The 25265-nt window shown below is 41.6% G+C and overlaps 1 protein-coding gene across 4 annotated transcripts in view; it reads left to right on the forward strand.

The window, feature by feature from the left end:
- SMARCA2 (SWI/SNF related, matrix associated, actin dependent regulator of chromatin, subfamily a, member 2) overlaps window positions 1-25265 on the forward strand; it is a 172936-nt gene that overhangs the window by 118826 nt on the left and 28845 nt on the right. For all 4 annotated transcript variants that reach the window (XR_009541587.1, XM_060155018.1, XM_060155017.1 and 1 more), the window contains exon 28: window positions 20406-20623. Coding sequence is in view for 3 of the 4 variants with exons in the window: in XM_060155018.1 (XP_060011001.1) it covers window positions 20406-20623 (218 nt within the window). In the remaining variant the exon portion in view is untranslated. The remainder of the gene's footprint in view (window positions 1-20405; window positions 20624-25265) is intronic.

The following is a 25265-nucleotide window of genomic DNA, read 5'->3' on the forward strand; positions in this document are numbered from 1 at the left end:
GCCTTGTAGAATATTTTCCAAAGATTATTTAAAATGATATCCTCAAAACTTCAGCTTTGCCGAGGCTGCCACTGGTTCTGTTCTCTTCCGTAGTTTGCCTCTCCTAACTCAGTGGAGTGCCAGGCCTCAGGGCATCAGGATATCAGGGCTCTGGTCCCAGATGTGTTATTGTTCGGTTGTGTGACATCTTGGATAAGTCAGTTCACCTCCCTGCGCCTGTTTTCTTGTCAATACATTGGAGTCATGAAGTAGGAGATGGGGGTGAGGAAGAGAGCACAGCCCGTCTCTTCTGCCTGCCCTTCTCTGACTTTTGTCTTTGATGGCCCTAGAAAGGACTGGGTGGGTTTGCCCTGGTCTGGCTCCAGCTGACACTCAACCGCCAGGAACTAAAACTCGGAAGGGTGTGGGTGAGATTTTTCTCCTTGTTCTTAGCCAGGCTTTCTCTCAAAAATGCAGCCTGACAAGGGGTTCTATAGCATGTTGGTGGACTCAGTACCTGATCTAGTGTACAGGACAAACTGGTCGTTGGTAACATTTGGATAGTTGAGCTGAGTCCTCTGTGCTGACAGTATATGATGGACAGGATACCAGCGTGCTAGAGCCAGTGAAGGGAATACCTACCTGCCACCGGGGGCTGCTTTCTCTACTCAGGTAGCTGGGGGCTTCGGCAATTCTGTACAGACCAAGACCAAGAATTCTCTAGTTCTTTGCCATCAAGAAGAAACGACCCACCTTGCCATTTTGTTTAATCCCTTGTACCAAGCAGAGTACGAAACAGCTGCTAAAATGGATCTGTTTTGTTCATTGAAACGTATCAACTCTCCTGCCACATTATCAAGACCAAATCTGTTTGCATTTACTTTAATTAAAAAGAAATACACTAATGTCATGGGACATTATTGGAAGGTCTGGGAAGGATATTGTGGCGTCTAACAGATTACATTGTTAACATTCCAGGGGAATCCCTGGCATGAACATGTGTTTTGCAGAAGAGTTAACAAACCCAGTTTAGGGGTTTTATTTGCCACCATTTTATCGTGTTGCACCAATCTAATGAATGACCGTTTATTAGTAGTTTTATGAATTGTATCTTTCCGCGTTTTTATAGTCAGCGTGCAGAACACCCAGAGCTTACTATTTTTTAAGAAAAGTAAAGTTTAAAATAAAGTTTATTTGGAGGGATTTTCTCCATCATAAAAGCATAATGAGAAATATGGAAGACGGAGGGAAAGAAAATAGAATCACCTGAGATCTCATTGACCTTCACATGCGCAGGTTGGAAAAGGAGCCAAGTAAAATCACAGACAGGGATTACTTTGGTGCCATTACGTTCAGGATTATTTTTAACCTGTTAGGAGGCTTGGCTCTTCTGTAGAGTTTCAGTAAATCCCAAGCCATGATGACCATCAAGCCCCAGCCTGTTGTTGGTAGTATTTGCATGTCCTTCCATTCAGTCTTAAGAACACCCTGTTTTCCTGGGCACCCACTGCCAAGGGACTGACTTTTTTTTTAGGACCATTAAAGCACACGTGGGGGCTTGCCTTCCCACACTAGAAGAGCGAGTTTTGCTTCTTCTCATAAACAGGGCTTTTATGTCTCCACTTCAAGTTTCACAGGCTGTTTTCCCCTCTCTTTTATTTTTATTTTTATTATTATATTTTTTTTTACGGTACGCGGACCTCTCACTGTTGTGGCCTCTCCCCTTGCGGAGCACAGGCTCCGGACGCGCAGGCTCAGCGGCCATGGCTCACGGGCCCAGCCGTTCCGCGGCATGTGGGATCTTCCCGGACCGGAGCACGAACCCATGTCCCCTGCATCGGCAGGCGGACTCTCAACCACTGCGCCACCAGGGAAGCCCTCCCCTCTCTTTTAAAGACAGCTTTCCAATTCCACCAAAAAACTGTTAGAACTCAGTAATAAATGAATTCAGTAAATTGACAGGGTACAAAATATACAATATGCAAAAGTCAGTTGTGTTTCTATACACCAACAACAAATTATCAGAGAGAGAAATTAAGAAAACAGTCCCCCTTAGAATTGTATCAAAAATGATAAAATACATAGGAATAAATTTAACCAAAGAGGTAAAAGACCTGTACACTGAAAACTGTGTCACTGGTGAAATAAACTGAAGAAGACACAAAGAAATGGAAATTTCTATTTCATGCTCATGGATTGGAAGAGTTAGTCATGTTAAAATGTCCATATTACCCAAAGCAATATATAGATTCAGTGCAATCCTTATTAATTCCAATGACTTTTTTTTTTTTTTTGAGTTTTTGTGGTATTATATTTAGTTATCTTGGCTGGTTTAATCACATTGTTGTTGTTTATTTTTTGGCTGTGCCACACGGCATGTGGGATCTTAGTTCCCCGACCAGGGATTGAACCTGCACTCCCAGCATTGGAAGCACGGAGTCGTAACCACTGGACTGCCAGGGAAGTCCCCCAATGACATTTTTCACAGAAATAGAACAAACGATCCTAAAATATTTATGGAACCATAAAAGACCCTGAATAGCCAAAGTAATCTTGAGAAAGAAGAACAAATCTGGAGGCATCACTCTCCCTAATTTCAAACTGTATCACAAAGCTGTAGTAATCAAAACATTATGGTATTGGCATAAAAACAGATACACAGATCAGTGAAACAGAATAAAGAGCCCAGAAGTAAACCCATGCATATATGGCCAATTAATTTATGACTCTGAAGCCAAGAATATACAATGGAGAAAGGAAGGTCTCTTCAATAAATGGTGTTGTGAAAACTGGACAGCAGAAGGATAAAACAAGACCACTGTCCTATACCATACACAAAAAATTAACTCCAAATGGATCAAAGACTTGAATGTAAGATCTGAAACAATAAAACTCCTAGAAAAAACCGTAGGCAGTAAGCTACCTGACATCAGTATTGGTGATGAATTTTGTATCTGACTCCAAAAGAAAAGTCAGTAAAAACAAAAATAAACAAGTGGGACTACAATGAACTAAGAAGCTTCTGCACAGCAAAGGAAACCATCAACAGAATGAAAAGACAACCTACTAAATAGAAAATATTTGCAAATTATATACCCAACAAGGGGTCAATATCCAAAATATATAAAGAACTGATAAAAATAACAAAAAAAATCTGATTAAGAAATGGGCAGACGATCTGAATAGACATTTTTCCAAAAAAGACATACAGATTGCCAACAGGCATATGAAAAGATGTCTCATCATAGAGGAAATGCAAATCAAAACCACGGTGACATCACTTCTACCTGCTAGAATGGCTGTTCTAAAAAAGGCAAGAAATAACAAGTGTTGGTTAGGATTTGGAGAAGAGGGGACCTTCCTGCTGGTGGGAACATTAACTGGTTCAGCCACTATGGAAAACAGTATGGAGGTTCCTCAAGAAATTCAGAATAAAACTACCATATGACCTGGCCACTCCACTTCTGGGTATTTATCCAAAGGAAGCAAAATCACTATCTTGAAAAGATAATATGCACCCCCATGTTCACTGCAGCATTACTTGCAATAGACAAGATATGGGAACAGCCCAAGTGTCCATCAGTGGATGAATGGATAAAGAAAATGTGGTGTGTATATGCAATGGAATTCTACTCAGCTGTAAAAAAAGAAAAAAGAAATCTTGCCATTTTCAGCAACATGGGTGGACCTTGAGGGGACTACACTAAGTGAAAGAAGTCATACAGAGAAAGACATACCATATGATTTCATTTATATGTGGAAATTAAAAACAAAACAAATGAACAAACAAGAGAACAGAATGATGTTTGCCAGAAGGGAGGAAGGTTAGGGAGTAGGTGAAAATGGGTGAAGGGAGTCAAGAGGTACAAACTTCCAGTTATAAAATAAGTCATGGGGATGGAATATACAGCATGGTGACTATAGTCAGTAATATTGTAGAGCACACTCGAAAGTCACCAAGAGAGTAAACCATAAAAGTTCACATTGTGTGGTGATGGATGGTAACGGGACTTATTGGCGGTGATCATTTTGCAAGGTATAAAGATGCTGGATCATCATGTTGTACACCTGAAACCTATATAATGTTATATGTCAACTGTACCTCAATAAAAATTTTTTATAAGAAATAAAGATGACTTTTCACTTCTATCCTGTTACACAGTTGGTGTGTTTTTTTTTTTTTACTGTCATTAAGTCAGTTCACATCACACCATACCCCTACCTAGGACTGAGTTCTTAATCCAAGTTTATTCCCATAGAATTTTCAGGACTTTTCTTGAGCCAAATCAGACCCTTTCTCTCAGTTCCTGTATGTCCTCTCCCTTCTCTGTACCAGACAGTGCTAGGCTGAGTGCTGTAAATACACATCGCACCTTAATCCCCTTACAGACTTGCAATAGGTATTATTTCTCCCATTTTACAGATGAGGCACTAAGCCTCATAGGCCTGGAAGATGGTTTTGGGATTTAGCATTTAGTTTGTGTTTTTTTGTCTTTTTTTTGTTTTTTGCGGTATGCGGGCCTCTCACTGCTGTGGCCTCTCCCGTTGCGGAGCACAGGCTCTGGACGCGCAGGCCCAGCGGCCATGGCTCACGGGCCCAGCCGCTCCACGGCATGTGGGATCTTCCCAGACCGGGGCACGAACCCGTGTCCCCTGCATCGGCAGGTGGACTCTCAACCACTGCGCCACCAGGGAAGCCCTAGTTTGTTTTTAAATATTGAATGTTGAATGTATTGCCTTTTAGATTTTGAAAATGCACATCCGGGCAATTCTGTGGGAGCATGGGGCTTGGTAAAAGACAAATCCCATCCCAGTTCACAGCCCCTTTTACACACTCAATCTACCTCCTCCTGGCCTGCTATTTCGGCCGCCGCTTGAAAAGGTGCAGGAGCTCAGGTCAGATCAGCAGCAGGTGAATCTCTTGATGACCCTGGGAGGACCCGCTGCTCGAGAATGTCAAGACAGCCTCCTGCACGGGATGTAAGAAACACCTCGTGAAGGCTGTTAGCCCCACCACTCCTCGAGAAAGGCCTCCTTTGTGGGCTTCCCTTCTACCCAGCAGCGGGCTCGGGGCTTTTGGGGACTCAGGTCAGTTTCTCTACCCTTCCTGTTGCCTTGTTTCTAGCGGGGCCAGGGCCCCTGCCTTTCTCTTCCTTACCTGTTCGCTTGAGTTGCCCACACAGCTGTGCCTCTGAGCTGAGTGAGAGGTGTGGATCTGCATGGCTTGTCCCGCTTAGAGGGTCCTTTCTGCCAGTGGGGTTGGATATCTTATTTAAACCAAAGCTGGAGCAAGGCAGAAGATTGTATAATTACCAGTTAAAATAGAGGCAGTTTAAAGAGGTGGGCTGCAACAGGGCAAACAAAATGCAAAAATCTTCATTTTGCCCCATTGATCTGGCTTAGTTTAATTCGCTGTATAATCCTGTAGCCTTTCCTTGAACGGTAATCTTTTAAGCCAGACCTTAGAATGTACTTCCCTGGTAAAACCCTGTCATTTTGAGAAGGAAAAAGAGTAAACAGTAAAGACTTAATTTTATTTCAGCAAGGTTTTGGGGTCCCACTGGTCAGCAAGGCATCAGTCTAAATGCCTTGGGAGGCTATTTTTATTTAAATGACTTTTTAAAAAATTCCAAAAGAGATTTCAGACCGATAGGAGATTGACATTTTAAGACAAAGCCAAAACTCATACCAAGCAGATTTAAATAACTAGTGAATAAAAGTACCTGTAACATACTGTGAAAGTACAGGGGAAAGAGATCAAGTACAGTATTATGAATGAAATGGCATTTTAGCCATTTCTGAAAAGATGAGCACGATTTGGGTAGGAAAGAGGGGTCAGGACGGGCAGGGTGCCAGGCTCAGCGAGCCGCAGAGAGACATGGAAACGTGGCTCATGCTGCTGTGACCCTGTGTTGGGAGCTGAGTCTGGAGTGGAAAAGAAAAACTAGGGTGGAGGCTATGCATGACCAGAGAATCTGGGCTTTATTCTCTTCCGCAGATAGAATGGCAAGCCTGAACATTTCTGAAATCTGAGAATGAGTGATGTGTCCCTCCATTTAAATAGAGAAAAGATAACCTTTTGCATTATAAAGGATGAATTTAAAGGCCCCAAGAGAGAGGATGAGGGAGACCCCTTAAGGGAGGCCATCATACAATATTTGGCCCTGTGAAGGGAAAACCAGACCAAGGGCAAGGAGACGACTGCTGATCAACTATTTCAGAGGTAACTGCGGTGGCTGACAGGACGTGGCATATAAGAAGGGAAACTGATGATTTTCAAGATTTTAAATAGAAATTCAGGATAATTGGGGGGTGGGGGTAGGGAATGCCACTGCTCTTCAATGAAATAGAAGGATCCAGAAGTGAAACTTTCGTTCTGTTGGAAGAAAAGTGACGGATTTAATTTGGCACTTTGGGTAGGATATTGGAAATCCTGATTGGCAACCCCAAAGAGAAGGCAAGGCTAGAGAGAGAATTTTTGAAACTGAGTGCCTTGAGGTCACATTTGAAGCCAGGGGCAGTTTGGAACTCCACGGAAGATTCTACGTCCACAATACGGGATTGGACTCCTCACAGGTACCGGCCATCAATAGTGAGGGGCTGCTCCGAGAGCCCTCGGTGCACGGAGGATCGTGAGTCTGTGTCCAGGCTGCTCGGCAGAAGGCACCCCCGTCTAGGAGCCTTCACGGGGTGTGTCTCATAGTCCCTCTGTGAGAGCGGTTTGGAAGTTCCCCAGCAGCAAGTCCTCCCAGGCTCGTTAAGAGACACCTCACCTGTTGCTGATGAGGACATCAGCCTTATTAGTGATGCCTGCCGTGTACTCAGAAGGGGCGGCTGACCACAACTGACAGCATATTTACAATCAGTGAGAATGAAAAAAAAAGAGGGCCTGAGGACAACTTGGGGAATCTTTATTTTAAGGGAAGGAAAATGTGGTGAAAAAAGGTAGGAAATCCCAAGACCGGAGCGTTTCAAGGAAGGAGAGATTTTAAGTAAGGAGCAATGGAAGAGAAATAAAATAGGCTTTAGAGGAGATTAATAGATATGGGAGACAGGAAACTTTGGGCAACTTTTGAAACATATCAGTGTCCTGGTTGCTAAAGGAATTTTACTGTGTGGTCAGGAAGTAGAGTCGTCAGTATCGATGACTGTAGAAGGTGATAGTAAAGGGAAGGTGAGAAGTGGGATGAGAACCTGAGAGTGATGTAGGGAAGACAGGGTTTGATGCTAGAGTTGATAACTTTGTACTTGAGGGTTCACAGAAACGTCTAGAACAAATAACACTTGCACTCCATCGTAGTATTCAGTAAGCTGGTAGATACCTAGGAGCAGTTTTCCCAGGGAACCCTATCTAAACGTTGAGTTTGTGTTCGACTGTATTTATACTCCCTAACTTTTCCCTCCCGGTACTGTGCTAGAGACTGTAGGGGAACTGAGAAAAATAAGGCGTGGTCTCTAAGGGGGAAAAAAAAAAAAAGACCTTTCACAGCTGGAGAAGATCTGAGTAGAGGGTAGATCACTGAAGCAGGGACCACAATCATGGATACGAGGGTTTGGGAAAGACACTCCAGGTGAGGAGTGTGAGAAATCACAAAGACGGGAAGAAGCGTGGCATGCTCTGGGGAGGGACCGGGCTTGTGATCCTTGTTCTGCGTGTGTTCACATACCAGGAAAGAAGTCAGGTCAGAAGGGGGAAGATTAGGTCATGGTGGTCCCAAGGCTCCAGGCATGAGACTTGAATTGATTCACTGAGGAAAACTGAAGAACGCGAATAGGGCGGTCACGTGATGTAAGGGGTATTTAAGATCTAACCAATGGGGTGTAGCCCGTAACGACGTAGGAAATCCTCAGAACGGAGCTATTACGTCTCAGTGCAGGGGAGAAAAGGACTGGATGACCAAAACAACAAGCAAGCTAGTAGGACATTCCTTGTGACCTCTATTCCAAAAAGGAAAAAAAAACAGCAGAAGCCGCCTTGACTGAAATAATCAGAACCAGTAGCCGGTCTGTCAATGAAGATATTAGTTAAGGTGAGAAAATGATACGTCACTTGTATGTAGATGAAAACTTTAATGAAAAACGTAAGGTATATCTGTTTGACACATTTTTGATGTAAGGCTGGGTTTCCTCTGAGCCTGCTTGCTAGAATGCGGTGGTCTATCTTGCATAAGTGCCACACATTTTGTATCACTTAGGATTTCCAGTATTGCTGTTTTTAAGAGTGAGAATCTTTTTTTTTTTTTTTTTTTTTTTATTTTGCGGTACGCGGGCCTCTCACTGCTGTGGCCTCTGCCGTTGTGGAGCACAGGCTCCAGACGCGCAGGCTCAGCGGCCATGGCTCACAGGCCCAGCCGCTCCGCGGCATGTGGGATCTTCTCGGACCAGGGCACAAACCCGTGTTCCCTGCATCGGCAGGCGGACTCTCAACCACTGTGCCACCAGGGAAGCCCAAGAGTGAGAATCTTTAAAAAAAAAAAAGAACTTTTAGCTTTATTGCAGTATAAATGACAAAACTGTAAGATATCAACTATACATTGTGCTGATTTGATATATGTTTGCGTTGTGGAAGGATGCCCCTCGTTTAGTTAATTAACCCATCCTTCACCTGAGGGAGAATCCTAGTACTAACAAAGCAAACTGAGGGCAGGCTCTTCCCAAATTATAGGAGTCTAGTCCTTGCCAAATTCCACAGTATTTTGATTTGTTTTTAAGCAACTAGTCTTTTATGTCTTCGATTGTACTCACTGTTTATAGAAATAACCCTATTTTCACAACTGTATTTAATTTTATGTAATATCTGATTGAATTACGTAGTTCCAATAACAAGCATAACTGGCATCAAGATGTTGGGCAACACAGTTGGGTGTTGGTACAGAGGCAGGTGGAGAGAGCAGAAGATCCATGCTGTGGGTAGAGTCTTGAGTGGAGGTCCATTGAGGGGGCCTTCTGGCTTCCCTCAGATTTTCTTTTTTTTAAATTGTAGTTATATATAATTATACAATTATTTATTTATTTTTGGCTGCGTTGGGTCTTCGTTGCTGCGTGCGGGCTTTCTCTAGTTGCAGCGAGCGGGGGCTACTCTTCATTGCGGTGCGCAGGCTTCTCATTGAGGTGGCTTCTCTTTGTTGCAGAGCACGGGCTCTAGGCTCGTGGGCTTCAGTGGTTGTGGCTCGCGGGCTCTAGTGCGCAGGCTCAGTAGCTGTGCCGCACAGGCTTAGTTGCTCCACGGCATGTGGGATCTTCCCGGACCAGGGCTCGAACCCGTGTCCCCTGCATAAGCAGGCGGATTCTTAACCACTGTGTCACCAGGGAAGTCCCTTCCCTCAGATTGACTCAGGTGTGCACCTTGTAAAATTTCTCTAGCTGCTTTATTTCTGGAATGCATTTTAGGGCATGTCTTTTACCTAGGAATGCCACTGCGCGTTAAAAACCCGTCCCTATGTTTGTTTGCCCCATGCAAATTGCTGACCATGTGTTAGTTGTTGGGATCTCTGATTCTGCCGGTGTTGATTTCAGCTGGGGAGTCCCAGCAAAACTGCTAGTCCTGGCTTAGGATTCCACAAAGCTACGGAAACAGCGCAAGGCCAGAATAGTGCTAAGTGTGCTTACTAGTAAACCCTGGTCATATTTACCTCTGTACTTGTTTGTTTGTGCTTTAAAACTAGAGATTCATTTTCAAGTTGATTGCATTGCAAATTGTGTTTGCAACATGTGTATATTGCTTAGCTAACTGGGGCTCAACAATTCTGTTTTAGCTTTATTTTTAGCTTTATTGACTTGGCATTAAATAAAGCAGGACAGTCATATTTGACAAATAGACTTGTGTATACTTAGAAGGACCATACAGATACAACGTGAGCAAATCTAAATCTGAAGTTATTGTACATTTCCCAGTTGGCTTCTCAACTTTAACTGGAACCAGACATTCCTCTACTGACACTCTCATAATGTGTGTGTGTGTATGTGTGTGTGTATGCATGTGTATGTGTGTGTACATATCTGTATGTGTGTTCATATGCATGTATCTATATAGCCTAACCAGATACTTGTGTGTGTTGTGTTTATGGAATTGTGGCCTCCTTGAGACCAGCTACTCTCTCCTTCACACAGTATACTCCTTGCACATCCTGTTTGTTTCCTGTTATCCTTTTTTGTTTCCTGTTTGTTCATCGTTTATAGTAATAACATCTCAGGCCTACGTGCTACCTCATGACCTTCATTCAGCTTCAACTCTCACACCAATGTGGAATGCTCTTTCACATTTGTAGTTCAAATTCCTAAGGGAAGTGAACTAACTCAGCCAGTCACTCTCACTTGGGTTTATGCAGAGACCCTCAAGCCAGGCCCTGCACAAGCCTAAAGACAGCCCATCCTAAGAACAGGGGCCCATTCCCAGTCCCACAGGGTGAGACCAGGGCAGGGAGGAGTTGTCTAATTTGGAACGTAAATGCCAGGCAGGATGTGCTGAGGGTAGGACAGTTTCCCTTACACTCTAGGATGGCGTGAAAGATAAAGGCTGCTCTCAGTTATTCAAAGGGATGTTTTATATACATACAAGCAGTCTTTTCTTTGCCCCATTGCAACATGTACAAATTTCCATTACTGTGATAGCGTTAAGAAAATCAGTCCCCCAACCACAAATTTCGGTTATCATATGTATTAGTTTGCTTGGGTTACCATAACAAAGTACCGCAGACTGGTTGGCTTAAACAACAGAAATTGATCTTCTCATGGTTCTGGAGGCAATAAGTCTGAGATCAAGGTATTGTCAGGGTTGTGTGTCTGTGTCCTAAACTTTTCCTCTTAGAAGAACACCGGTCAGAATGGATTAGGGTCCGCCCTAATGACTTCACTTTACCTTAGTTAACCTCTTTAAAGGCCCCGTCTGCAGATACAGTCACATTCTGACTGTATTTGGACCTCAACATAAGAATTTTGCAGGAGGACACAATTCAGCCCCTAACACTGTGGTATACTAACTGTGTAAATTATAAGCTGTGCTGCTAGCTCTTCAGTCCACAAATCACTATATAAATAACAGATGCATATCATGATCAGTGACCAATCACATCACTTCTTCCAAAGTGTGCTGGTGATCGGTCCCTGAGCATCTGTTGTTCAGTCCATTTACAGACAGCAAAGCATGCGGTTGTAGTGCCTCCTCATGTCCCAGTGATAAACCCACAAAAATAATCAGGAGAGGAAAGTGAGCACCAAACGTGAACGTGGAGCAAAGAGACAAAAAGTAACAGCACAGGAAGTGAAATTGGATGTATTTAGAAGATTTGAAAAGGGCAACATCAAGCTGAAGATAGGAGTCCTCATGAAACTACAATACAAATCATACTGGAAAAGCCCGATGAATATAAAAAGCAAGCTGGAGTCACCTTAACGTATTTTAGTGTAAGTTGCACTAGGAACATGAAGCCACTTATGGTTGAATTTGAGTATTTACTTTGGATTGAAGACCATGACAATAATAAAAAAAAAAAAATCCAATCAGTTTGCATAGTGTTCAGGCCGAAGTGTTGAATTTAGTTGCCACATTGAAAGAAAATGATAATTACAAGGAAACTGGAGAAGAACATACTACTGCCGGTAAAGGCTGGTGTCATCATTTCAGAAATGGGCATGATTTGATTATTGTTGCGTGGGCTTGGTGGTGCTGCCAGGGCACGTAAGGGCATGACTGTGAAATCTGCACCCAGGTTCCAAAGATTAGTTAAGGCAGGAGCTTGTGATGATCACAGATGTTTACTGCTGATGAGACAGATCTTTTTTGGAAGAGAACCATATCAAGAGCTTAAGTGAAGAAAGATGTAGGATCACAAAGTGGCCTTCGGAATGGAATCCAGATATTCGGCCCAGAGGAGCTTAGTGAAGGCGAACTCACCAAAATAATGAAGAAAATGGTTGTGATGAAAAAGATGAAGATGTCCCAGAGGAAGTGACACCAGCCAAAAAAAAGAGAAAAGTTCACCTTAAGGGAACTGAGAGATGTCAAGACATTGAAAGGGCAGAGGATAAAATGTTGAAAGTGGATCCCTGGCAAGTTGCCAAGGCTTAGAAAAGACTTGCTCTGTATCCTGAGCTATTTGATGAGAAGAAAAAGAAGCCAAGTGCTATCCAAATCTTCTTGATACATTTTCTACCATTTTAATGTCATATTTCTAATGTTTTGAATTAGTGTTCTAAATACTCATTTTACTGTTTTCCATTTCCCTGTACGTGCATAACCCACAGTAAGAGTTTTTAATGCTTTGATACAAGTTTGGTCAGTGTCGTGGAATGATCATAATTTTCCTATTGATTATCGGAATGACTTCGTTCGGTTTCAACTTGCACGGTCATTTGTATGGTCCCTCATTTCCATGCAAAACAAGGACTGCATACGTGTGTGTGCATGTGTGTGTGTGTGCGTGCATGTGTGTGTATGTGTGTCTGTCTGTCTTTGCTGGAAGTCTTCCTGAGATGTACCATGTTATGTTTTTATTTGTGTTGTTCACCTAAGCCTAAGCATAATGTAGCCTTTTCCTGATGATTCAGAGTCATCCTTTGTGCTGTGAAGCAGAATAACCTCCAAGTTAGAGTGTGGTTTACATAGCCAAACTTGAGATTTCACGTCCTGGGTCTGTGACTGATTTAATTTAATTTTTGCTTTGAAGTATAGTTGTTTTACAATCTGACGTTAATTTCAGGTGCACGGCATGGTGATTCGGTATTTTTACAGATTGCACTCCACTAAAAGTTATTACAAGAGAATGGCTGTAATTCTCTGTGGTATGTAGTGTATCCTTGTTGCTTACCTATTTTATACAGAGTAGTTGGTATCTCTTAATCCTGTACGCTTGGTCTCTCTGTGCCTCAGTTTCCTCATCTGTAAAATGAGGACGCTAACAGGATCTCATAGGGTTGTTGTGAGGGTTGAATGAGCAAATGTGTATAGAGAGAGCACAGAGTGCCCGGCCACGTGGTGAACAGTGTGCTAGCTGCTACTCCTGCTGTCAGTGGTGATGGTGGTGGTAGTAGAAGGATTCAGGAGGCCACGTATCTTAAGATGTATTGAAATTGATGTGCTTTACTTCCTCTGCGAAATGGCCTCAAACCACTGTGCTCTTGATTTCTTGTGTCGCTTTCCTTATGTGGCCTCCTCCCCTGTAACCTGGCTCTTGGAGGCCTTCTTTACATCTGCCTCGAGCAGAACAAGCACCCTACTCTTAACCCCCGTCTCATTTGAATTTAATGCTTTAACCGTGGTGGGTTTCCAGATGAGAGAATTGGTCTTGTGCTGGTGGCCCGTACGCCTGGGTGAGGGCTCCGTTCCTCCTGGACGGCCTGTCACGGGGAAGCCCAGAAGAGCACTGTTTATTTGACTCCAAGACTTGCACTTCGCCATTTGTCATCATCTCCAGATGAGGTTATACTCCTAATCATTGTGTCTTACCTATCTGTCTCAGAAGCATTGTTATTGTTTGTAAGCATTGACGTTGTACCGCACTCTGTTACCTTCTTTTGGCATGTCTTCATTTTTTTAGTATCCTGAGAACCTCAAAGTACACAGGTGGCCCAGGCCCCCCAGAGAAGCCCTGATCTAGAAACAAGCAGGTGGAGTTCTGGCTCTTAGGGGTTGATAGGAACTGGATGTATGGTCTCAGGGTAAGAAAGCAGAAGTGTATTTCTTTTAATTCTCCACTGTTGCTCTAAACCTCTTGCAGGCTCCCAAGTTCTCTCTTGGGTTCTGTGGTTGATTCCACCAAGGGTGCTGGGGTGAAGCACGTGCCTAACTCGCAAGAACAGAGGTGTTAATACATTAGGTTTGTAATGTGGTAGGGTCTACGGGACCAAAGGTTTTGGGGGGCCACCCTCCACTAAATCCAAGTCATTCTCTGGATCGAGTATTATGCTTAATACTGCCCAAAAGGTCCATAGTTGGTCTTGTGGCTGAAATAGTTTTTACAGTTCCTCTACTTTTTCCTCTGCCCAACCTCAAATTTCTTTTACCTGAAATATGTGCTAATCTACCTTGTCTCATCTGTATAAAGTGTGGTTCCCCTTTTCCCCTCCTCCTCCAGGTGTCCTTATGTTGCTTCCTTATACCATTAGTGGGGAAAGAAAGAGCCTTGGGTCATTTTTGCAAAAGTGATCTAAAGTTGTCAAACAAGAAACTGAAAAGCTCTCAGTACCAGAAATTCAGTTAAACCGAGGCTCGATCTGCTTTCCCTTAATGGCCAGTGTTGTACATTTCAGTCCCAAACTCAGGGAGAGCCGGTATCCGGGTTGCCTGACAAATGAGTGAAATAAGAAATGAGGGTCTTTTAAATTACCATCAGTTAATTGCACCCCAGAGGAAAAAAAAATTTTTTTTTAACTATGCTAAAATCCTTAGCCTTCAGATTAAGCTGTTTCCTTTGTTGAGTATTTGAGGCATTTGTTAACAACAGTATAAAGTCTGTGTACAGGTATTTCCTTACATCATGGATATTTCCTTAATAACACTGAATGAGTGAATAATTGAGGATTTTTGAAAAGGCTTCTTTCTAGTCATTGTCCAGGACAAGACCAAACGTGCTTCTTGTTGAAATACTGTAAGGTTTGAGTTTGGAAGGAAAACTAGCAAGATCTCACTAGCATTGTGTGTTGAGGTGTTAGGATGCGTATGAACCTGCAGTTGTTGGGGATTTTTCCTTAATATTGAATTTGGTTTCTTTTTCGGGGACTTTTTTATTGGGGTAAAAAACACATAACGTAAGATTTACTATTTTAACCATTCTAAGTTTATATTTAAGCACATTGTTAAATATCACCATTCTCCACTCCAGAACTTTTTCATCATCTCACACTGAAATTCTGTACTCATAAATCAGTCACTCCCTGTACCCCTATTCACTTGTCCCCTGAGGGCCACTGTTCTCCTTTCTCATATAAGTGGAATCTACAATATTTGTCTTTTCGCGTGTTGCTTATTTCATCTCTGGAAATTTGATTTTATGCATACTTGTTTAACAGACTGCTTTGAGGGGTGGTAATTGTTGACCTCAAAAATAAAACAATTATTTTACCAGCAAAAATGAGCTTGTTCAGGAATGGCAGAGAATCATTATTCAGGACAAGCATGCTGTAACAAAAACCACAGGCAAGTCCAACAAAGGAGAGGAACGTTATTTTATGGAGAAAAAGGAAGTTGGGAGGGGTTGTTTTGAGTAAAATTCCAATGGAGAAAAGAGAAAGTTCAGAGTGATCATGTTTTCTCACTGGCTGAGTTGCTGGGTTAGTAGATTTCTTATAAGAGATGCGATGTACAGTTGACCCTTGAGCTATGCCGGGGTTAAGAGCACTGACCATACCAGCAGTCAAAAATCTGTGTGTAATTTATAGTCGGTCCTCTACACCCAACTTGGGATTCAACCAAATGCAAACCATGTAGTGCTCTGGTACAATATTTACTATTGAAAGCAATCATTGTGTAAGTGGACCCGTGCAGTTCAAACCCATATGTTGTTCAAGGGTCACCCATACATCTGTTCTGGTTGGGTCCTGGAACTGGTGGTTCTGTCCTGTTGATGATTCTTCCCTTGGGCCCTGTAATTGGCAATTCTTCCTGTAATTGACTGTGGAGTGGGGCTTTGTGAGGGCTCCCCCTTGTGGCCTCCTGACTCCATTTTCATGAGGCTTCCCTTTATTTTCTACATGATAATCAAAAACTTAACAATTGTCCAGTTTCAGCCGTGGGTCTGAAATTCTGCATCTGAAATTGCTACTGTCTTTATTAAACCGAGTGACTGAAATGATGTGGCGTTTTGATCAAGAGCTCCACGTTCAATTTTTTGTTGTTAAATATTCCTATTATAAGAAAGTTTCTCATACAAGAAATCTTAAATTTTTATTAAAAAGTCCACTTATTGGTTGTTGCTGCTGCTGCTATTAATAGCTCTGATTGGAGGTTCATTACCTGTATTATTTGCTTCCAGGTCTTAGCAGGGCTTGAGGGGAGGTTTAGTCTCCCTGAATACTGAAATCAAGTTTAGTGGTCCCCAGGAAGCACTGGAATTGACATGTAATTAGCAACAATCCTGTCTTTACTGCTTAGCCCTCAGTTCTGTAACCCTCACCTCACAGCCCCCGCAGCATCCTAGTCTTCTTCTGCAATCCAATTACGGTCCTAAGGAAGGAGGACCCCCAGAGCAGGGGGGAGAGGTGAGAGGGAAAGAGAGACCTTGTCAGGGGGGCAGATATTTAAATTTAAAATACTAAATTTCACATTTCATATCCAAGAGATGCCCCATGCATTGTCTAGAATTGCTCTTGAACTGCTCCTTTCATTTTTTCTTAAGATGGTCTGTTCCACTGTAAGGGCTGTGCCGCACCGCTTGGTGAATTTGGAGATGCTGAGTGGAAAAGACAACCACAGTGAAACAATGCGCCCGGAGTTGGCTTGTGGCTTTTGTTTGCTTGTCCCTGTTTACCTATTCATAGTCATGGATCCGTTCTGCTGCTGCCGGGTATTGTGGCGTTACATATAATAGCACCCCACTATACCACAGGTTGAGGAGAGCAAAGATAATGCACACTTTCTGGACTGTTCATCTTTCACTAAAAGATGTAGTGTGTGTCAGGATGACAGAGGGGCATGGCTGGACCCACGTGCAGCTGATTCCCGGGTCTGCTGTGTGCTCTGTGAGCTGCAAAGTGTTTCCTTTAAAACGGCTAATCCTGCACGACCATCTCCTGCATTTTGTTATCAGAACCTGGACACACACACACACACACACACACACACACACACACACACACACGCTGCTTTCTTAACTCATTGGGGAAAGAGCCGCTCTGTATCTCATCCTTGCACATCCTGTGTCATGATCATGTATTCTTTAAAAAAAAAAAATTGAAAGAGAAAGAGAAAAAGAAAAGGGGGGGGTGGGGGTGGAGAAGGTTGCCATCCAGTGGAGGAAAGAGTAATTCCCAGCTTCATTCAGGAAAAAACGCAGGCTGAAATATGCTTAACTATTTTAACTTGGCTGGGGATTTTTATCACCAGAAGGGTTTTTTCCTTAGTGGCATCGGGACCCAAGTGGGTGCCGTGTGCCTTTAAGGGAAGAAGCGCCTCACCAAACTTCGCTGTAGTTGTGTCTCACCGTTTGGGTAGGGAAGGAAAGTGTTAATTTCTTATTTGTACACTTTTTTTCCCCGACTTCCTTCCTATTCACTTCATTAAATCTAGAGGCAGTTCAGCATGGGAGCCGTCTGTATGTTGAATTAGGGCTCGCACTCTTGCGCAACACGTCACCAGTCGGAAACTGGGGGTTTGCTTCTGTGATTTATTTCAATATTGTGCTGGTAAAAGGTTTGGAAGGGAATTCTTTGTGGGGTAGTTACTTGAGCATTGTGTAGCAAGTTTTGTGTGTGTGTCACTCGCCCCTAGCCCTGAGTGGTGTCAGTGAAGCCAGTTGAATAAATAATTTTTTAAGGAGGAGAATAGTTTAAAATTTTCCATGCATAATTTTACTTACAGGCAGGAGTAATCTTACTCCACTCGAAGTGCGAAAAGCACAGGGAAATATTTAGTGAATTGATTTCCATTAGAAAAAGACCCTTAGAAATCCCTGAACATAAAGCACTGCATATGGATGTGTTTGGGGTCTTTGGGGGGGAGGGAAGATGTTTTGTAGTTCTCTGCATTCCTGCATAAAACCTTAATTTAAGGGGAATAATGGTCAGTACTTTGTGTGTTTCCTTATGATTCCAAAACCTAAATTTACTAAGAATCTGCACGTATTAGCAATTGTAATAAAAATCGTTTCACTGGTTCTTTTTGCAGTTTAATTTGTTTTCGCTTCTTAGCTACTCCCAGATTTAGAGACTGAAAAGTCCAAATATCACAAGCTTATGCTTTGTTCCTTTTTTGCAAAATTAAGGGGGGAGGAGGTAAAGTAGAAATATTCTTTTCACAGCTTCCCCCTCATCATTTATCCCACAGAAAAGAAAAACAATGAAAAATTTTACAGCATGAAACTGAAAGTGAAGTGTCACAGTTGTTCGGGATTTTCTTTAAAGAGAATAACATACTGTATTAAAATATTTGAGAACATGCACATTGCTTTTACTTACATGCATTTAATGAAAAAGTCTTTTATCCAAAACAAAAAAAAATTCATCTTAGACTGCTCCAAAACCATGCAGCCTATTTTTTTCAAGGCACTAAAATGAGCTTTAAAATACAAAAATAAAAAATAAAAGCATACCTGGTTTTAATTTTTAAAAAAATAAATTTGAATATTAATTTGTTTTCTTATTGGCTTAATTGTTCAAATGCAAGTAAGAATCAGAAACCACCTGAGCTAAAATCTCTAATTCTGCTGCCTGGAATAATAAGGGGGAAAAAATATGATAAGTAGTTGTCAATATTAAAACAGGCTGAAGGAGGAAGGCTTCGGGCCTTGTAGTGGGTAGAATGAAACAGCAGATTTGAGTATCCACAATCCTTTCAGTATTAAATTTTCAGTAAAATAAAATTACTTGTATATGAAAACATAGCCTTTCCCCAGCTCTCTTTTTTTTCCTGATCAGCTGATGAAGAGACTAGCAGCTCGCTGCTTTGCTGGCTTGTTAATTTTATCCCCACTAACTGTGATTTCCGATAGCCGGCCTGCTGATAGTGGTAAGGTAAATATCCTTTTTCGTTGCCGTCTTGAAGATTCAGTAGAACTACATCCCAGGCATGTGTAGGTGTGTAACACATCAAAAGCCGGTGTTCTCCGTATTTCTGTGTGTAACTGGGTGCTTGAGGAGAGCAGTACCATTAACTGTTGACAAGCCTTGCATGCTGTATTTATTATTAGCATGTTCAGCCTCCAAGATTTGCGGGACAATTTCCTCTTCTTGATCTTCGCTTTAGCTGCAGTGTGTTTAGCTGTATAGTGGGTGTCCTGCTTTTAGGCAAATGAATATTAATGAAATAACGTGGAGCTTTTTTTTTTTCCTTTTTCTTTTTTCTTTTTCCTCATAACCCATCAGACCTTGCCTCCTTTATAGTGGTTATCATCTGAACACTGTAGGATCGTGATGGAAATTGTCTTTTGATTATTAAGGCCTAGACTCAGACTGTCCCTTTAGGATTCTGTCTGTGTGCATGTTGCTTCTTTGGGGTTGCACGTTGGAAGATGCATAGAAAACCTTTTTTTTTTTTTTTTTTTTTAAATCCCACTGGCATTTTTAACATGCCAGGTTGTTTTGTGTTCTGCACCAGGTTTTCTTCACAAAACCTTTCTTTTTCAGAAGGCATTGTACATAAGTGAAAGAAATTATGTCTGAGCTGTAATCACTCTTTATATTGATTGTTATACTCACATGATCATAAATATTAGCCATGTTTGGTGCTGTGGAGAAATGAAGGTAATTGCCTGATGATTAGAGCTCTTTTCAGCTACGAGACATACTGGAGGCAATATTGAGGGGCAGGAGGAACAAATAACATCACTTATTTTGTGTAAGAAACCAATCTCGAAATGTAATTTCAAGGTCTTTTTAAAAATCTTCTTTTCCATGGTCAAATTTTCTCTTACCTATTGTTTTTTTACTTTGCAGTTTTTGTTTTTGTTTCTGTTTCTTTCCCTTTATTCTTCTTAAGTTTTGAGATTTCCTAGGGGGAAAAAAAAAGTTTAAACTTCTGGGTCTGTCACATGGATCTTTTAGCCATTTATGAACAGGTTTCTTTTTATACCTGGTTGTTTTTATAGCTATTTTATTATCTCTCTGCATTAGTGCTGCTGGCTCTGGTTTAAAGCAAGCGTTTGCAGGTAATTGGAAAAAAGTGTTTTTTGTTTGTGTGTGTGTTCTTGATCTGGATGGTTCAAGTGCGTTTACCCAGGAATGTGGCTTTGTACTTCCTGTTTCCTTGTTTACTAATTGCTACGTTAGAAGAAAATCTGGATGGAATTTTGATTTTGTGTTGTGAATCACGAATAAATTGATGTTAAACCTCAAAGAAGAGAAGATCAAAGCTTATATGATTGTAAGGATGTAGTCTTAGGGAAATTTCTTCTTCACTCACCCCTTTTTTTTGGTTTCCCTTTTACCTTCTACGGTAATGAGACAATAAAGGTCTTTATCTTATATTGAGCTGAAATGTCATTTGGTTTTAGTTATCTTCAAACACTTAAATGTATAGATCTTTTCATATTCGTCACATTCTTTGCTATTAGTGTTTCGGGCCTTCACCTATTTTGCTCATGAAACAGACTTGGGTTAAAGATGTATTTATCCAATATGGTGGTCTTCTATTTTTTCTTCTTACTTCACTGATTACTGTTAACTTTTACTTTTTTTTTTTTTGCTGTTGTTAGTTTCATTTTATTCTACTTATGTAAATTGTTTTCTTTTCGGTATTCTCTCGTCTTGAATTTTTCTCCTTCGTTCCCTATTAACAGGCCATTGAAGACGGCAATTTGGAAGAAATGGAAGAGGAAGTACGGCTTAAGAAGCGAAAAAGACGAAGAAATGTGGATAAAGATCCTGCAAAAGAAGATATGGAAAAGGCCAAGAAGAGGAGAGGTCGCCCTCCGGCTGAGAAACTGTCACCAAATCCCCCTAAACTGACAAAGCAGATGAATGCTATCATCGATACTGTGATAAACTACAAAGACAGGTGAGCGTTTCGTTCCTTCACCTCCATCATCTTCATCAAGACCACAGGTAACGCTGCCTGCAGAGCAAGATTTATTAAGGTGTACGCTGGGTTCCGGGCCCTTTCTACCTCCTGTTTGATGGTTTTTGCTCCAGAGGTATCAGTAAACTTGTACTCTATTCAGAGAGGCTGCTCTCGATATTTTGTGTAATAGTTTACCAGGTGTTATTTAAGGTATTTGGAAAGAGGAGTTTAGATGGCCAAATGAAAGAAAAAAAAAACCTAAGCTGGAGAAGGGTTCTTTAAGGATTTCCAAAATACCATCACTGATGTGGAAGCATTGGAAAGAGAGTGAAATTGTACCTTTGGATTGAGGTGTTAGAGGAGAAAAAGAGTTCTATCACATATTTAAGGTAAATGTTCATGCTAGGACTTTGTTTTAAGCCAAACCGAAGCTTCCATCAAAAATACCTTTCCTTCTTTCCTTCCAAGACACTTGAATTTCTGAGCACTTGTTCGAGCCATCTCCCTCTTTTCTCATAACCCTACCTAGACAGGATGGTTTTTCAGCAAATTTCCCTCTTTTTCATGGAACTTTCGAACGTGAACTTTGAGAAATCTGTACTGGACACTATCCCCAGGCCATTTTTAAACAATAAACAATTATTTGAAAACCAAAGTAAAGATGTTCTTGGGTGTCAGGCAGCCCTATATAGTCGATAAACTAGTTAGGCTACATTTTGGTTGGTTGATTTGATTTCTACTCAGTAATCATGTGATGCGGTTTTAATAGGAAGATGACATCTCACTTCAGTTGAAAAATTGACATTTTTTTTCCTCTAAGTTACATAGTGGCATGAATCAACTTTTCGTTACCAAAAATTCTTGACATTCACTGGTGTTGCTCTATATAACTGGAATTGCTTACTACAAATAAGTTGTGCTTTTAGTTCTTCGTGGTAATTTTAGTTGCATGTCTTCATACGAGGAAGAAAACCTCATCGTGAAGATTAAGTAGTAGAAAAAGCAAGAAACTTTCAATGGGGTTTTACTGATAGCTCCTTAGAGAAAGTATAAAGACTTTTCAGAAATGGTGAAAGGGACATAGGAGCAGATGCGTGTGGAAGGGAATTTCTTGCTCCTCTCTGCCTACCAGGTCTCTCAGGTTCCCTGCTTACTATTTTCACTATTATTTTCCTTTTTTTTTTTTAAAGTCATTCCCTTTGAGCATTCTAAAGTGGCCACAAAGGGCAGCCCCATTACATTAGGTTTGGATAAGCTGTTCACTGACGCAGGGGAATGACAGTAATCTAGGAAGGAAAATTTGGCCACGAGATCATTCTTTGCCCAGATGAACACGCCAACTTCCTTGTAAACTCGGAGTCAGTAATTCTCTCCGTCAAGTTTCTGTTCCTCCCCAGCTGTACTGGTAGATTGGCTGGAAGCAGGAGTAGTTTCCAGGAAGCCAGGTTGGACAGTTACACCTTATTTTATCAGCCCCTGGTGTAGAGAAAAATAAGCAGAGAGTACCACTCTGCACATACCTCTAACTTTTTGCCTTTGTCCCGGGAGAGTGAAAATGCCTGTGGCTTGGACCAGGTGTGCCTTGATATCTAACAGGCATTGTGTTCATTACCTGCTGAGTGAGCCTAGGGCTGCTGTGACATTGAGAAGAGCCAAGAAAGTCCTTGGAGGTTTGAAAGCCAGGCCTTTTATGCCAGGTGATGACTGTCTCCTCCTTTAATGGTGTAAAAGGAGTCACCAGCCAGTGGACCACGTACTGCCAACAGATGGTTTTATTTCATGTTTCTCTTTTTTTTTTCCTTTAAGCAAACACATAAAGCTGGAGAGAGTTCTTATAAAAACGTCAGGGTTTCCCCCCTCCCCCCTTTTTTGGAAAAACCTAAAAATCTGGCAGCATTCTACCTAGCCTTCCCTAAGGTAACAGTAGGAGTGGAACCCACACCCCAACCCGTTGCAGACTGTCTGTTCTAGGCGGCCACCATCCCCGTCGCTCACTATCGTCCCTCCAATATGGAGTGTCAGTTGCCATTTATTATCGTGTTTTTCGCACCTGGCCCACTTCACTCCTTTATTTCACCTGCTGGCTCCGTAGCCTTTTAGGTTTGTGATTTCCTGATGCACAGGGCTATGGGCTGATGACTTTTCCAGAACCCACCCCCACCCCCAAATACAGAGTAGTATGAAGTTAGGTCTCTTTAACCTCAGCTAAGCATAGCACAGTAGTTTAAGCTCTTGTCTTGGTTGAACTACCTGCATTTGAATCCTGTCTCTACCATTTACTACCTGTGGAGCAGCTGGGCAATTTACTTAACCTCCCTGGTCCTCAGTTTCCTAGTCCACAAAATGGAATGATTACTGTACCTGCCTCTAGAGGCATTAGGAAGATTTGATGAGTTAATATAGCTCTTTGAACAGTTTAATTATTAATAATTAGCCTTTCAGACAATTTATAGCAAATCAGGTAGGTGAATGGAGCTCTGAGCACTATAAAGAAAATGTCCTTGCTCGTACAGCTTTCATATTGTTATTTCCAAAACCAGAAAGCACAGCTTCACTGGGAATGATGACTGAGCATGTCTTTGCTTGTACTATAGGGAGAGGCTATTTAAATATTTCAACCTGCAGACACTGAATCGTTTGTTTGTTTTCCCCCTTTCTCTGGTTTTATTTATTTGTTTTACTTTTCCTGAAAGTACCCTGGTGAGGCCCCCCATTCTATTACTGCCCACGTTTAGGTACTTCTGGGAAGTATGTTCTAAATTCTCCACTGCTACATGTTTCATGTATATTTCGTGTTAGTGATCCTCTAGAAAAAAAAAGCACTTACTCAGTTTATGTTTTTTATGTCTCTTACCAAATTTGGTGCTCAAGTAGGAGGTACTCAAATTAGGAGGGCCTTAATTAGATACATCATATTTTTGGTTGGTTTTAGAAAATGCTGCTGAGAAATGTACTTCGCCATGTGTTGAGATTTTTGCACCAGTAAAGTCAGTGACTAATATAGTAACTCAACCTACCTGTGAAAGAAGTACCACCTGGACTAACCTCCTTCCCATCACCTCAGTCAAATGTTACAGCTCTGACAGTCGTGTACATCAGCAGCGTATTAAATAAGAACTACCATCTATATTTAACTGATACATAAGAATTAATTAGCTCTTATGAGACAGTTTTTTTTTTTCAAAGTTCTTGCATGATTCTGGGACAGATGTATTTTTATTGTTTAAAAAGAACTAGGATAATTTGTGTCTATTTATTGCTTTTGTTTTCAGTGCCAGTCCTAATTTTTTTTAGGGGGATGCTTTTAAAAAATGTGACCCCCCTCTCCCCTCCGAGAGCCAATGATTCTGTGTGATTCACAAATGTAAAATTTTTCTGCGGTAATCTCTACGAGCAGTAGCACTGATCTCTTGTTACCGTTCCCACCATTTTATTTCTCCAAATAGAAAACTTGATATGATGTATTATTGGAAGGCTTTGTTTTGATTTGTTAATAAGCATGGTTATGTAGAAGGCTTTTAAAATTATATTCTCCCTTTATATAATATTTAACCTAAGATCTTTTTTCTCTTGGAAAAGGGAGCCATCCTAATTTGCATCTGTACCCTTTAAAATTGCCCCTGTGAAGAGATGGTGATGGTGAAAAAGCAGGGGCTGGGTTTGGTGGAGCTATTCCAAGTCTAGAGACATGGCTTACAGTTCCTTGGATAAGGAGGGAGATTCCTAGAGGGAATTCTTAGTGTTAGAAGGGGTTTTAGCTCTACCTGGTCCAGTTTCCCAGATGTGTCCCCCTGCATTGCCTCTAGCAGACCATCATCTAACCTTGTGCGGACATGCCCAGCGTTAGCTCACTGTGTCAGGAAGCCGTTTGCGACACCAAAGGACAGCTCTAAACACGACAGGCATTTCCTATATGAAAACAGACTCAGCCCTCTGACTTACAGCTTTTGTTCTGCTTGGAACTTCAGAGAGTCAATCTGTTCTCATTCCGAGAAATGTCCCTTAAAATATTCATAAACGTATCTGCCTTAGGACATTCTCCTTCGGGTTGTAACACCTCACTTTGCTATCTGAGTGATGCCTGGACTTCCAGCCATCCCAGTACCCCCCAACTCCGCCCCGCCCTTAGACACATTTTACTTTCTTAGTGTCCCATGGAAAACATAGCACCCAGAACTCCAGAGGTATTCCGATGGCGGCTAATTGCAGGATGGCTAGCCTCCTTATTCTGGACACCAAAATTCTGTTAACATAACTCAGGAGCGTGTTAACTTTTTTCACCAACCTTGATTCAGAGTTAACTCACGTTGAAAACACGACTTCTTGAAAAACTCCCTCTCCCGCAAAACATACACACAGTTCTTATCTCACGTGAATGCTGCCAAGGTTAGCCTTCAGCTAAACCTCTGATTTTTTTTTTTATCCTGTATTGACTTATTCCTATATAGTTTCATCTTACTGATTTTTGTACCACCATTCTAGCCTATTGATGTAACACTGATTATTTTATGCCTTTTTTTTAACAAAACAAAACAAAACCACGTTTACTTGTTTTCCTAAGTTATTGTCATGTGAAGATTTGCTATAAGCTATTGCGAAGAAACTTCTAAAGGGCAAAGGACGGGTCTTCTGTAACATG

Source organism: Lagenorhynchus albirostris, chromosome 7 (assembly GCF_949774975.1).
Source record: "Lagenorhynchus albirostris chromosome 7, mLagAlb1.1, whole genome shotgun sequence".
Classification (NCBI taxonomy): Eukaryota; Metazoa; Chordata; class Mammalia; order Artiodactyla; family Delphinidae; genus Lagenorhynchus; species Lagenorhynchus albirostris.